Source organism: Cryptomeria japonica, chromosome 1 (assembly GCF_030272615.1).
Source record: "Cryptomeria japonica chromosome 1, Sugi_1.0, whole genome shotgun sequence".
NCBI lineage: Eukaryota > Viridiplantae > Streptophyta > Pinopsida > Cupressales > Cupressaceae > Cryptomeria > Cryptomeria japonica.
In genome coordinates this window covers 639,671,025-639,685,058 of record NC_081405.1, presented here as the reverse complement: position 1 = coordinate 639,685,058, position 14,034 = coordinate 639,671,025, and the positions used below count along the sequence as shown (strand labels likewise).

Sequence of the window (14,034 nt, the reverse complement as noted above, 5' to 3'; positions counted from 1 at the left end):
CTGTATACTTCGCAAAGGAGTGTATCGAAATAGTCAGTGTGTGTGTACAGAGACATCCAGATTAAGACTTTAGACCCGAATTATTCCAAGAAGTTTACATCAGAATCTGTAGCAGACAAATCTATTGGATTATTTAATACATTATCATATATACATTGAAGTACTTATTATTCACATAGCCTCATCAATTCAAGCTCTTCACTAGCAGCATTCTGGAAATAACTCTTATTTAATAACTCACCAATCAAACCATTAGAAACTCCAGGATCAATAACCTATCAAGTTTGTAAAAATTGGAGGAGCCATACAAAGGACATTACAAAATGAAGGTTTCAGGCCCAAAATTTCCTCTATACTACTAAATAATCCCGCCTTGTTGATAAACCATAGCCCACCTTTTATGATATGTTAAATTATAGTCTCAGTCGTAACTAAATTGTATTAAGCGCACAGAATACTAATTCTGTTATTTACGATTTAAATAAGATTGGAATTTAGTTAGTGCATAACTAACAGATTAACCTTGCAAACATTTAAGTTGGTTAAAGTTATGAACGCCGGTGTAGAGGATCGTGGCTCCACACAGGGGTCACGACCCTATGTGGAACCACGTGGTTTCACATAGGATCGCGACCACCTGTGGGGGCACGATTCCATGAAGACAATCGTATATATATGCCATCCTCCATATTGTTTCTTGGTGTTCGCAGTACATAACAAAAATAGATAAAGATTGGTGACATATATATGCATTTGCCTTCATACCTACAGAGGCAAATCGATAAGAGATTTAATCGGTTCTTCATTTCTTCGATCTGACTCTAATATACCAGAAATTTGAAGCTACAGTAAATCTGATTGCACATAAACAATAAAAGTTTATTTTACAATTACATGGTATCAGAGCCTAACTACTTAAGATCCGAATAGACTAAAAGCGAAGTTTACATATCAAATCGAAGATTTCTAAAATGGCAAACACAATCAGATTCGAGGACAGACTCGAAGGAGCAGCAAATTTTGTGGCTTGGAAAGTCAGAATTATGATAGTATTAAAAGAGAACAAAGTAATCAAATTCATAAAAGAAGACAAGCCCGAACCTGCAGACGAACCCGAGAAAACCTTGTGGAATGAAGGAAATGATAAAGCTGTAAAAATCGTGATAGATGCAGTAAGGGATCACATAATACCACTTATATTAAAATATGACAATGCTTATGAAATGTTGAAAACCCTTGAAAGGACGTATGAGATAAACAATCTGAGCAAAACCCTAGCTCTAAAAAGACAGTTGAACCACATAAGTATAAATAAAGGTGAAACAATAAACTCATACTTCATGAGGATAGGTTCACTCAGAGATCAACTGCAAAAACTTGATTATCATGTCGAGAAGCAAGAACTATCAATGATTACTCTAGATGGATTACCTGAATCCTGGGAATCATTCAAACAAGGCATAAATGCAAGGGATAAATTTACAGAATTTGATCGACTAAGGGATGACTGCCTCCTTGAAGAGTCAAGGCAAATGAAAGGGGGAAATCACAAAACTAAAGATGAGGACCTCCACATTTTGAATATCGACTCCCGTAAGAAAGGCAAGAAGAGAAAATCCCATCATGGGAAAAGCTTTCATAAGAAAGACATGTCAAAAGTCCAATGTCATAGATGTGATTAGTACGGACACATGTCATTTAATTGTCTTGATAAAGTAAAACAGCAGGCATCATTCGCCAAAGTAGAGAGGAACACAGAACTTGAATCTGAGAAGTTTGTATTATATTCAGCACTATCAAGTCAAGCTTCAAACAAGTCTAACACTTGTGTGATAGACAGTGGATCATCAAGACATGTCACCGGATTCAGAGAATTACTAGACTCAATAGAAGAGGGATCAAATGAAGAGGTAACAATAGGGGATGACTCTGCACATCCTGTAAAAGGTGTCGGAACATGTACAATCAGACTGAAGTCTGGAATCTCAATCCAACTCACTGGGGTACTATTTGTACCAGGCATCAAAAGGAACTTAGTCTCTATCTCTGCACTTGAGGATGATGGATATAGAGTCTCATTCATAGAAGGAAATGTAATGGCATGGCCAATAACATCCACCTTCAAAAGAGCACAAGTGATTGGTTACAGACAAGGACACCTATATGAATTGTGTAATGAGCCAAATCAAACCTTACTTCATGAAGTCATAGATCAAGCGAAAATTTGGCATAGAAGACTAGGGCACTTACATTTTTGTGCTCTACCTTCTATGGAGAAATTATTCACAGGACTACCTAAACTAAAGCCAATTCATTCATATGTTTGTAAAGGATGTGCACTAGGGAAAAACACTAAAAGCTCTTTTCCCTGCAGTTCTAGAGAGGCAAATCGATAAGAGATTTAATCGGTTCTTCATTTCTTCGATCTGACTCTAATATACCAGAAATTTGAAGCTACAGTAAATCTGATTGCACATAAACAATAAAAGTCTATTTTACAATTACATGATCTTCCGTCTTTGTATGAGGAGAAGACAATAATAGAATAAAACTGAGCAAACTGTGAGCTCAAATTTTCCCATGATTTGCCAGTTCTTTGCTTCTCCTTCATATAAAGACTGCAACATGGGTCTAATAAGAGCAAAATGACACGTTATTTCATTAAAAAGACATTAAATATCATGTTCCAGCTGACTTCTCTCCAGTTCAAGAACTGGTATGTACTTCTAGGATTTGAGGCATCCTTTTAAAATGAGACCACTTCTGCAAGATTGATTTTTATTCTTAATAGGGGAGTCCAATGTGGGAGGCTTTGTGAGGGATATGTAGATATGAGCCACATAAGGCTTTCTAGTATGATCTTAGGAAGGAGAAACTGCTAAATAAGAAGCCATCAGGATTGCGGAGGCCCTTAACAGCTTATACTAGAGCTTATCTGCAGATATCTGATTCATTGCAACTGTCTTAGGATTACAATTGTTGGGAGCTTTAAATGTGGAGATGATTCAAAAAATTATTGCATGTTGGTTTACTCTCCTATTTTGTTTTCCACACATAGATTAGCTTGAACAATTGGTGACAAACACTGGGCTGCAAAAAAAGACATTTTGTTTTCTTGTGACATCTTCAATTTATTTTCCTTTTCTGCTACACAAAATTTTGTTGAATTCATGGCAAATGGTGAAGAAACTAAGGAATTACACTGGAATAGAATTACTTGTGATTGTTCCCACTACTTGCGATTGTTGTTGCCTTCCCACTGGGATAAACTCTTTACATTCAACACCAACTTCTATTTATAAAATTCAATCAAGCAGGGGTATGACATTGAAAAAGGGACAGTTGTATTAAGGTCTGGTGAGAAAATTGGTGCTGCAGAAATTGGACTCTTGGCTACAATTGGCATCATAATGGTCAAGGTAGAACTTCTTCTGATTTGATTATTATGTGGAGCACTCTTTTATAGTTTAATTCATTTCTTGGACTTAAAATTTAAAGGATCAGTTGATATACCTCTATAGTGGTCATTTTTGACAGGTTTATCCAAGACCAACAATTTCAGTGCTTTCCACAGGGGATGAATTGGTAGATCCATCATCACATTCCCTGGGTCGGGGTCAGGTATGGTTGAATCTTTGTAGTTTTTAAGATACATACACAAACTTGGAAAAATATTATTACATGAAAACAACATAGCTGGAATGCAAATATTCTTTATAATTACTTTTTATGATGAGTAAATTTCATTGCTCACTGAAGTTAAAGAGAAAGGTGAGCGAATAAGGCATTGAACGAGAAAAGTCAAAGGGGAATTTGATATGAACTGAAGCATACCAGCATATGATTGAAAATGTTTTTAATCCATTGATTTGCTTTGCTTGATTTATGCAGATTAGGGATTCAAATCGGGCCATGCTATTGGCAGCTTGTGCTCAGGAACAATGTAAAGTATGTGATTTAGGTATTGTGCGTGATGAGAAAGAAGACTTAGAAAATATGCTGGATAAAGCTATTTCTGTTGGAGCAGATGTCATCTTATCTTCAGGTGGTGTTTCCATGGGAGACAAGGACTTAGTAAAGATTTTACTAGAGAAACGTGGTACTACACATTTTAACAGGGTATGCTGAATCTACTAAACTCTTTTTCGTGCAGTAGTGTGAATTGGATGATAAGCATGCTTTGATATTAATGAGTTTTTGGTTAATTTATGCTTTACCTAACCAGTCATCATAATTTTAAAAATAACATGCATGTGAAAGCAGAGTAAAGGAAAGGTTTATTGATCTAGATGCTAGTTAGAAAAATGGTGTGAGCTTCTTGTTGTTGTAAAATGTTTCATGCAATGGGAATTCTTGTCTATACTGCATGGGGTCATTGCATAATGATCTGCTATCTTGTAGGATGTTGTGTTTGGCATTGCAAATTTGATTTAAAAGTTCAAGAAATTGGAGTTGAAGAGGCTTTCAAATTCAGTAAGTTTTGGAATTAACAATTGATTGAAGTCTCCAAAAGCGTAGAGTATTTGAAATTTTAGAACAGGTAGTCATAGGCCTAGTTTGTTTTCTTTCTTTGTTCATGCTTTCTCAAGACACAAGTTTCATTATCTTTGGTCAGCATGCATACATAAATATTTTGAAAACAGATGTACCAAGGTCATGCTGGTGTTATAATGCTTATGGTTCTTAAATCAAGGAGGCATCAGTGGTTTCATGAATATTTGTGAAGTTATATTTGCAGGCTCTATACACTCCACATTCTGGTAATATAAAACATCATGTATATGTGCAGGTTGGCAAAGAACTTGATGCTCTATCAATCATATTTCCATTTTTGAATCCACAGTAAATAATGGCAGTTGTGAGCAAGTGTATACACTGCCCAGATTTTTCTAGATGCTCTCCCTTACCGCTGTACAGTTAGATTCTACTTTAACACCATGCTATTGGTTCTACACTCTAAAACTTTATTTATCCCTTTGCAGCTAAGTTTATGTGTCTTTATTGGATCCACCCCATTACAAATGTTATTGATACTCGATATAGAGATGGTATTTGCTGGGTTGTGGGTGCAAGGAATTAGAAAGCTTAGGGTTTAACACCATGCTATTGGTTCTACACTTTAAAAGTTTATCCATCCCTTTGCAACTAAGTTTATGTGTCTCTATTGGATCAACCCCATTACAAATGTTATTGATACTCGATATAGAGATGGTGTTTGTTGGGTTGTGGGTGCAAGGAATTAGAAAGCTTAGGGTTTGATATATTTATGGCAGTAATTTCATCCTCTTGGATAATTTTACTAGTGAGACGGCTAACAAATCTCTTTATATTACATCATATGCTGCTATCTTTAATTTTAGTTTTCCTATATTATATTTCATTTATTGTATTTATCTTCATGAAGTTGGTTTCTTCAGGGCTGTTAAGAAGAGTTATCATTACAGATGACAAACAAATAAAAAAACTAGATCAATACAAATAAAAGTGCTTTACAGTATTTACTCTCAAAACCAATGAAATTTGGATTTAATTTTGAAAAGACAGAAGCATCAGGGCATAATATGCCTGATTATGTAACCAACCATTTTGGACAATTATGTCAATTTGAAATCCTCCTTAAAGCTCTTAGTTGACTTCTCTTAGTAGATTCATGCCAATTGATTCTAATGAACACCCCAACATAGCCATGGTGGGGTCGGTATTTCTCTGCAGCTTATTTTGCATCATTTTGTATAGGAAAATTGAAGGTTCATTTGTTTACCCATTTATGATACCAATCAAAGTCGTAGAAAAGTCTTGTTGGAGCCATTTGCCTTTGCATTGTATATATAAAATTTCATTTCTGTGAAAACTGAGTGACTGTAATGTGTGATTCAAATGCTTTCAGTAAGATACTGGAGGTATTTTTTTGCTTTGCTCAACATTATTTTACTTGTCCTTTGTGCAAATGGTATTGTAAATTCTTGGAAGTAGTTGGCATGACATATATTTCATCTGCATCTACTTGGGCCTCAATCGCAGGTTCTCATGAAGCCAGGAAAGCCACTAACATTTGCAACCATAGATATTGCAGCAACAGAGACACAACCGGAAAAGAAGATACTTGCCTTTGGTCTTCCTGGCAATCCTGTTAGCTGCTTGGTCTGTTTCCATCTAATGGCTATTCCTGCAATCCGATGCTTAGCTGGATGGAGGGATCCTAAGCCTTGCAGGTATTATATGGTCCATTTTGAAAATACAGAGTGCTGTCGAGGTTATGGATTCCTTACTTTGTTTGTCTCAAGAAATTTTATTTCAACTTGTTATGTGTCTATGGATGTGCAAGATAACATGATATTTATGTTCAGCTGCCACTTATTTTAAATCCTCTTTGTGGTCTGGATAGTGATCACTTTTGAAGATATTATTATTTAATATTTATGCATTCAAGCTTGAAGCTTTACCTGATTATGTCATCGTTTTTTCTAAATAAAAATTCTTCGATGCTTAATGATTTTTTTTGTGTTGACTAATGAAGAGACAATGGAAAGAAATCTTTAAGGAACATAAATATCTGGGATTTGAGTAAATTTACTTGAAAATAAATGGATGAATTTTGAGAGATTATTGCAAAGGCAGGGTATGTCTTATAGGTTTTTTAATTGGAAATCAATAGTTTGTACTTAACCTAGAACAAAAAATTTCCATCTCTCCTAATTAGATTTTTGGACAGATGTCTTGAGCAAACAGTTGAAAATGATGTGGCAAGAGTGTATGTTTGAAAGTATGTCTTTAGATGGAATTTATAGAAGACATACCTTTTGATACTTTCAGGTGATTTGTGGTTGGTCTGGATATCCTTTTACTTAATAGAACATGTATTTCTCTTACAGGGTAAATGCTTGCATTTCAGAACCAATAAGACTAGATCCTTTTAGACCTGAATTTCATCGGGCTACAGTTTGGTGGGAACAGGACAATGGATCTGGTAATCCAGGGTGAGCCTCATGCATACCAAATTACATTTCATGCTTTGCAACAATTATTAATGAACTGTGCCATGTGCCTTACATTTCTTGTACTTCTCCATTGTGATAATATATTTTTGCTTTTCCCTAATCTGAGATTGAATTTGACATTTTTTGGCTCTTTTTGATTTGTATGTTCATGACCCTTATTGTTGCTTTCTGTGTGTCATTACATTGATTGGTTTCCGCTTCATCCAGCTTTGTTGCTGCGAGCACAGGCCACCAAGTTAGTAGCCGTCTTTTGAGCATGAAGTCTGCAACTGCACTGTTGGAATTACCTGTAGGAAATACAATTCTGACAGCTGGGACAATGGTCAGAGCACTATTAATTTCTGATATCAGCTATATGAATGCTTTCCAGAAATCAGTATCCAAAGAGTGTCAGTCAAGTGGTGGTCAAAGCGCAAGGGGCCATTATCAAACTACAGAGGACAGTTCAAAAGCAGAAAATGGTGATAAGGAAATCAAAGTAGCTATTCTGACTGTCAGTGATACTGTTGCATCTGGAGCTGGGCCAGATCGGAGGTGAGGATCCCTCATAATTTCAAACAATGTTTAAAATTTGGGATTTTGGTTTACAGATTCAAATGCTATCACATTTTAGATGTATTTTAATAAGAAAAGATTCAGTATTTGTGTAATACAACTAAAAACCTATGTTCACCGAGTTTCTGGGATGGGGATGGCAGGGATACGGGGATGTGTTTTGGGCACAGATTTTTTTGTGACCATTTTGTGGGCCATCAGGGTACAGCAAAGGGGATGAATATATAAATATAGGGAAAAATTTCAAACATTCATATGATAGCATTGACAAGACATTCATCACATACATTATAGATCCTTAATACACAACATGATAGTTGAATTGAGAGTTGAACAAGTTAACGAATGTCAATTCAATTTTTATTCATAATTCATTGTCAATGTGCATATGATATATTAATATATTATATAAAATTATAAAAATCACCAAAATGCTGAACAGCTGCAAGTTTTAACTACAAAATGACAATAACATAGAAAGTATGCAGCTGTCCCTAATTGACATTTGCCAACACTACATCAGAATAGAAGTTGACTGTGAGTCATTGCCATTATAAGGGGGTGCCTCATCCAATTGAACCCCAACCGATCCCTCCTATGCCTACTCATCAATTTGGGTGGCATCTTCAAGATCAACATCCCATTACAAAGCTGAAATTTGGAGATATTTGGAAGTTTGACAAGTTTGAAGTCACAAGGCACCATGCATGGTCACCAACTTCTCCACTCCTCTAGATATAAGCCTATTCCTTTTGATAGAGTAGATGAAGCTGTATATGATGAATTCCTATTTCCAACAAAGGACGTGACAACTTGTGAAAGGAAATGAATGGCAAGCATTCTCATATTTGGTATATCCTTGCTATGCCATGTCCACCATCTAGTAGAGTCAATTTGAGCTAAAATAGGTGTATATATCTTTTCCTTTGGTTTGTTGAATGTTGGATTGTAAAAATTAGTAAAGGCAGGCCATTGTGAATGAAGTATGGTCAACTCCTCACTTATATACATCTTCAAAAGGGCCTTAATTAACTCTTATTTCAGCTATTCATCATTACAAGGAGGCAACCTAACATCCCTTGGTGCACACCATTTGGAATTTAGAGCAAAAACAGCCATATGAAGTGGGGTGTTTTTAGTGTTCACCACACATCACAATGGGCATAATATGCTGTTGACGGGAATAATCATTATGTTATGTTGGTATATTATGTTTATGTTGTCGTCGGTAATAATGAGTTACGGCGGTCAGTTAGTTAGCCGACGGGTAGGTAGTTGGAGTTGCGACGGTTGTGTCGCACCCCTTCGGCTGTCATATATTGTACCACCTCCGGGTGTTGGAGGACATGTAATGTTGGCGACACATTATAATATGAACATCTTTTGACATTAATGGCAAGCTTATTCTGGTACTTCTTTTGTATTTGCATTGTGCATTGTTGTTCGATTTCTGTATTCTTCCTGTTTACCCAGTGAGGTAAACATTTGGCGCCGTTGCCGAAATTATTTCAAGAGGGACGGGAATATACTACATGGCACAGGGATAATGGGACAACCATTGCCCGAGGGGACGAGCAGTAACCCTGACGAAGATCACCAAGAACTGTTCGAAGGAGAACGAGCACTCACAAAAGATTTCTCTTGCATCCTTCAGGCGGCCATCGAAACACACGTACGGGGGGAAGCCACCATTGAGGCTGTTCCAGAGGATGCTGTGTGGAGCACGCTTGGTGTAAGCCCGGCGGTGAATCGGTTGATGAGCAATTTGCCTAACCTTTTGGCTCAAGCATTTTTGGCTCTTCAAAACCGCAGAGAAGACACCTACCGTGAGAACCGACGACAGCACATCTTACGAGAATTTCATGAGCGCCAGGATGACGGACATAGAGAGGACCGACGAAGGACAAACAATCCTTAAATTGTGAAGGGAGAGAAATAAAGAACACTGTTCGAAGCGAAGAATTATGTTGATTGTATACAAAATAATGAATTAATAAAGACTGTTGTGTTTTGGTTTATGTGTTGTGAAACATGAAATTGTACCACAATTAATGCCCAATTTATTGAATAAAGACAGAAATAAGAAATTAGAAACCGACGAGTGGGAGGCTGCGCAGAAGGCTTTGATTCTGGAACAACGTGTAGAACGTAGACGGACGCTGAGGCAACTTGCCGAAGGACGACCTGCCGAAGGGTTGCCCGAAGGGAACCAAGGAGGTGTCACGGAAGGTGCAGAAGCCGAGGGGAATTTCTACGCGTCGCCGGACTACTGTAGAGCAAGAAGCCTCGAAGAGTTTCTGGAGGAAACTAGGTTACAGAGAGAACTAGTTGAAGAGACTCGAGATCAGTTCAAAAACTTATCTCTCACGCCACAAAGGGAGGATCACCGAAGGGAGCCGGGCACAGGTGACGGCGAAGGGGGAGCTAACCGCACGGTAGTCGCTCTCACACCACAAAGGGAGGATCACCGAAGGGAGCCGGGCACCGGTGAAGGGGAAGCTAACCGCACGGTAGTCGCTCTCATGCCACAAAGGGAGGATCACCGAAGCCCTTCAGAAGGATATGGAACGGATGTTAAAAGAGTTTAAGACAATGAAGGGGGCCACAAGCAAGGATGATGAACTGTGGTGTACGGATTGTAAGGAGAGCGGCCACACAAAGGGTGCCTGTCCCAAGAAGGCATTCTGTGACATCTGCCAGATCATGGGACATTCTACGAAGGAATGCCCATACAATCTAAAGGCACGTAACCAGCAAGTGCTCTTTGCCCAGGAGCAACCCTACACATCGGATTCAAACAATAATGCATCTTCCGGAGGCTACCGAGGAAACCGACGAGGCGGACGGGGGAATAATAATAATTCCACCAGAAACAGGGTCCAATACGACGTGAAGGGACGCCCGATGATTCAATGTAGGGCTTGCAATCAATGGGGTCATTACGCACGAGAGTGTAATAACAATGACACCGCTCAAAAGCTATGTCGGTGGTGTGGCCCCGGTGACCATGAAGATGCCGATTGTCCGAAGTCTGGCGTAGGGGCCAATCTGATTGATATCGAAGGCAACACACGAGGTAAAGAAGCCATCCTTGCTCTTACCCGAGGGCAGGCAAAGGAAGCCCGATACCCCCATCCCCGCACCGAGAAGCAGAGAATGACGGAGGCAAGGGAGGAAATAGAAAGGGCCATGAAAGCCCAACGGGGAGAGACACACGAGTCATCTGGACCCTACTGCACAGACGCGGAGAGGAACATTGTACGACAGATGCTCCAAATGGAGGTACCTGTGAAACTGGAAGACCTCCTACACACCATACCGCAATTGGGGACAGTGTTGTTGGGCACAAAGGCTGATAAACCCAAACCGAGAGACATGGACGCTCCCATACTAGGAAGCTCGGCAACAAATCCAGTTGTACTTACCGTCAACAATGGCCGACACCCAGCCGTGGTGGAGATGGGTATCCTCGGCACCATCCTGACGGATACTATAGTAGACGGCGGTTCCGGAGTAAATGTCCTTCCGGAGAACACATGGAAAAAGCTAGGAAAGCCCACTCTGTGGCCACCTACGTTTAATCAGCTAGGTGCAGACCAGCACGGGATTAAACCCCTCGGCATGTTGATGGCACAGCAAGTCACCGTGGGTGCACAACCTTTTGTACTCGACTTCGTGGTCATTCCATTGAAACAGAAAGGGTATGACGCCATACTTGGAAGAGGATGGTTGGTGGCAGCGAAAGCAAACCACAACTGGAAACGAAATACACTCTCGATGGAGAGCGGAGGCAAGAAATTCACTATTGATCTCCGGACGCAGTTGGTGAGCGAGGAACTTGCTTCTTCCTCGAGATCTGAATCCGAGAGGGAAAATGACCCACGAGACGAAGGGAGAGAGGGGATGGACCCAGATGCCGAAGGCATATTAAAAATCAGAGGTTGCTGTTCGGAGGATGACACAGATTCACTAAATGGATTGTTCCATTGGCAGCAGGAGGACTATGAGATGTTCTCACCCTCCTGTAACGTATTAAGCGTCGAAGGAGAGGAGCCAGATCAATATCCTCCAGAATACAGAGAATATTGGAAGGGAGACGCCCCAAACCCTGGCGACGTAAATAATCTGAAGAGTGTCGGCAACGATTGGAACCCTGTGTGGAAGGCCGCAGCCTTCAAAATCTTTATTATCCTTCTTCTTCTTATGTACGGGAAGGAGACCGTGGTCCCTATAGAATTTGTGGTTCCAGGTCTTCGGATGGCCATGGAAAATAAACTTGCCACCAATAGGTTTAAATTGAAACCCTATCACGCGAAGCGCGCAGGGGACCCGAGAGGCCGGACGGACACCCGAGAGCCCGAAGGGGGACCCAAGAGGATGGAAGGGGACCTAAGAGGCCGGGCAAGCGACTTGAGAGGCACAGGACAAAAGCAGGAGACTTTTGGGCGAGGAAAACCGAGAAGGATGAAGGGCGATCCCAGAGACAGGGGACCCGAGCCGAAGACTCTTTAGACAACTTACCAAAAAAAAAAAAAAAAAAAAAAGAGAAAAAAAAATCGCACGGTCGTACGACAGTGATCGTAAGGGACACAAAAAAAAATTGTGAAAAAAACGCCACCGTACGGGGCCGTACGGCAGATGACCGTACGGTTGGAAGAAAAAATATATATATATAAAAAAACAAAAAACGTAAAAGTACCAAAAAAAAAAAAGAGAAAAAGGCCACCGTACGGTGGGCCCACCGAAGGTGGCATCACCGTACGATGGAACCACCGACGGTGGAGCCACCGTGCGGTGGAACCACCGTGCGGTGGAACCATCGTGCGGTGGGACCACCGACGGTGGAGCCACCGTGCGGTGGAACCACCGATGGTGGACCCATCGTGCGGTGGGACCACCGACGGTGGAGCCATCGTGCGGTGGAACCACCGACGGTGGACCCATCGTGCGGTGGCACCACCGTGCGGTGGGAGCCACCGAAGGCCGCGAAAAATATAAAGCGCCGCATGAAGACACCGCCGCGCAAGGTTAAAACGCCGCACACCGCACAACACCGAACACTGCTGCACAGCAAGGGATAGAGGAGGAGGAAGACGCACCGCACGGCCCGACCACGCACCGCACGGCCCGATCAACACGCACAGCAAGGGTTACGCTTAACAGCCGCAAAAGGGAAAAGAAAAAAAAAAGAGACCAAGCCCGCACAATCCACACAGCCACGTAAGGGCAAAACGACCGCCACAGGTAGACCAAGTAGCCGCACGATTGGAGGTGCCAGTGTTGTTGTTGACCGTACAGGGAGGTTGTATGGCCGGGGTGCCATCGGGGACATTACAGTGCCTTATTAAAAAAAAAAAACAAAAAAAAAACGACGACGGATTGAAAAATGATTCGATGACATCTGGAGCCTGGACACTGAAAATATTGGAGTGTAGAAGAAGGGTTTTGACATCATAAAATATCACAAAAATGATGCGCGCCATGGACTTTCGTGGGGTTCTGAAGGTTGTAAATTGGTGTTGGCGGCGGGGGCGCTGCCCCCAGACCCCCAGTTTATTTTGAGCTACAAAAGACCACGGGAAGTGTTGTGGTTGTCCGTATTGTGCGAAAGAAGCCCACAGCTAAGCATTGGCAGGGAAGCCATAAGCCGTAGAGGGAGACGGATTTGGAGGTTGCAAACAAACAGAGTTTGAGGGAAGGCATTGCAGGTCCGTGCAGTTGTATGACACCAGGGAGTTATTCAGTTCAGTTTTTAGCCTTTGGGGAGTGTGATGGAGGATTTGAGGTGGCTCCTAGCATTTGTGCCAACGGATTGTGGCCACCTCCAGGCATGATTGGTACGCTTTGAGGAACTCGGAGTATGTCTCGGCTGGACGTGAGGTTGCCTTGGTGGATGCACAGAGGGCTCGGGAGGAGCTGACCACCAGGTTGGAGGCAATAGTCGCGTGAGACTTAGTTCAGCGTACCCAGGAGTTGGATGCCGAGAGAGCAGCACGGGTGGCTATCGAGGACAAATTGGCTAGGGAGACAGAATCATTTGAGTAGCAGTTGGTGGAAGCTGAGATTGAAAAACGTGTTTTGCAGACAAGTTTGGGTTAGGCCCAGGAGAACTGTGATGGCAAAGGAAGCAATATTGGTGAAATCCGCACTTGAGCATCAGATGGTAGCAAAAAAGGGTTTTCAGGCGAGGACGCAGCAAGTGTATAAGATCCGGGCCCGACTGGCGTCAGTAGTTCCTGCCGTTCATCTCTATTTTGTATTAAGTCATCGGAGTCGACTTCTTTTCTTGGGGGGGATGATGTTGACGGGAATAATCATTATGTTATGTTGGTATATTATGTTTATGTTGTCGTCGGTAATAATGAGTTACGGCGGTCAGTTAGTTAGCCGACGGGTAGGTAGTTGGAGTTGCGACGGTTGTGTCGCACCCCTTCGGCTGTCATATATTGTACCACCTCCGGGTGTTGGAGGACATGTAATG

General features: G+C 41.2%; 1 protein-coding gene across 1 annotated transcript in view; it reads left to right on the top strand.

Annotated features, from left to right (window-relative positions):
- LOC131042433 (molybdopterin biosynthesis protein CNX1) overlaps positions 1-14,034 on the top strand; it is a 202,917-nt gene that overhangs the window by 150,851 nt on the left and 38,032 nt on the right. The window contains exons 5-10 of the mRNA XM_057975702.2: positions 3,318-3,419; positions 3,538-3,621; positions 3,892-4,119; positions 6,022-6,212; positions 6,873-6,977; positions 7,206-7,532. Coding sequence (XP_057831685.2) covers positions 3,318-3,419; positions 3,538-3,621; positions 3,892-4,119; positions 6,022-6,212; positions 6,873-6,977; positions 7,206-7,532 — 1,037 coding nt within the window. The remainder of the gene's footprint in view (positions 1-3,317; positions 3,420-3,537; positions 3,622-3,891; positions 4,120-6,021; positions 6,213-6,872; positions 6,978-7,205; positions 7,533-14,034) is intronic.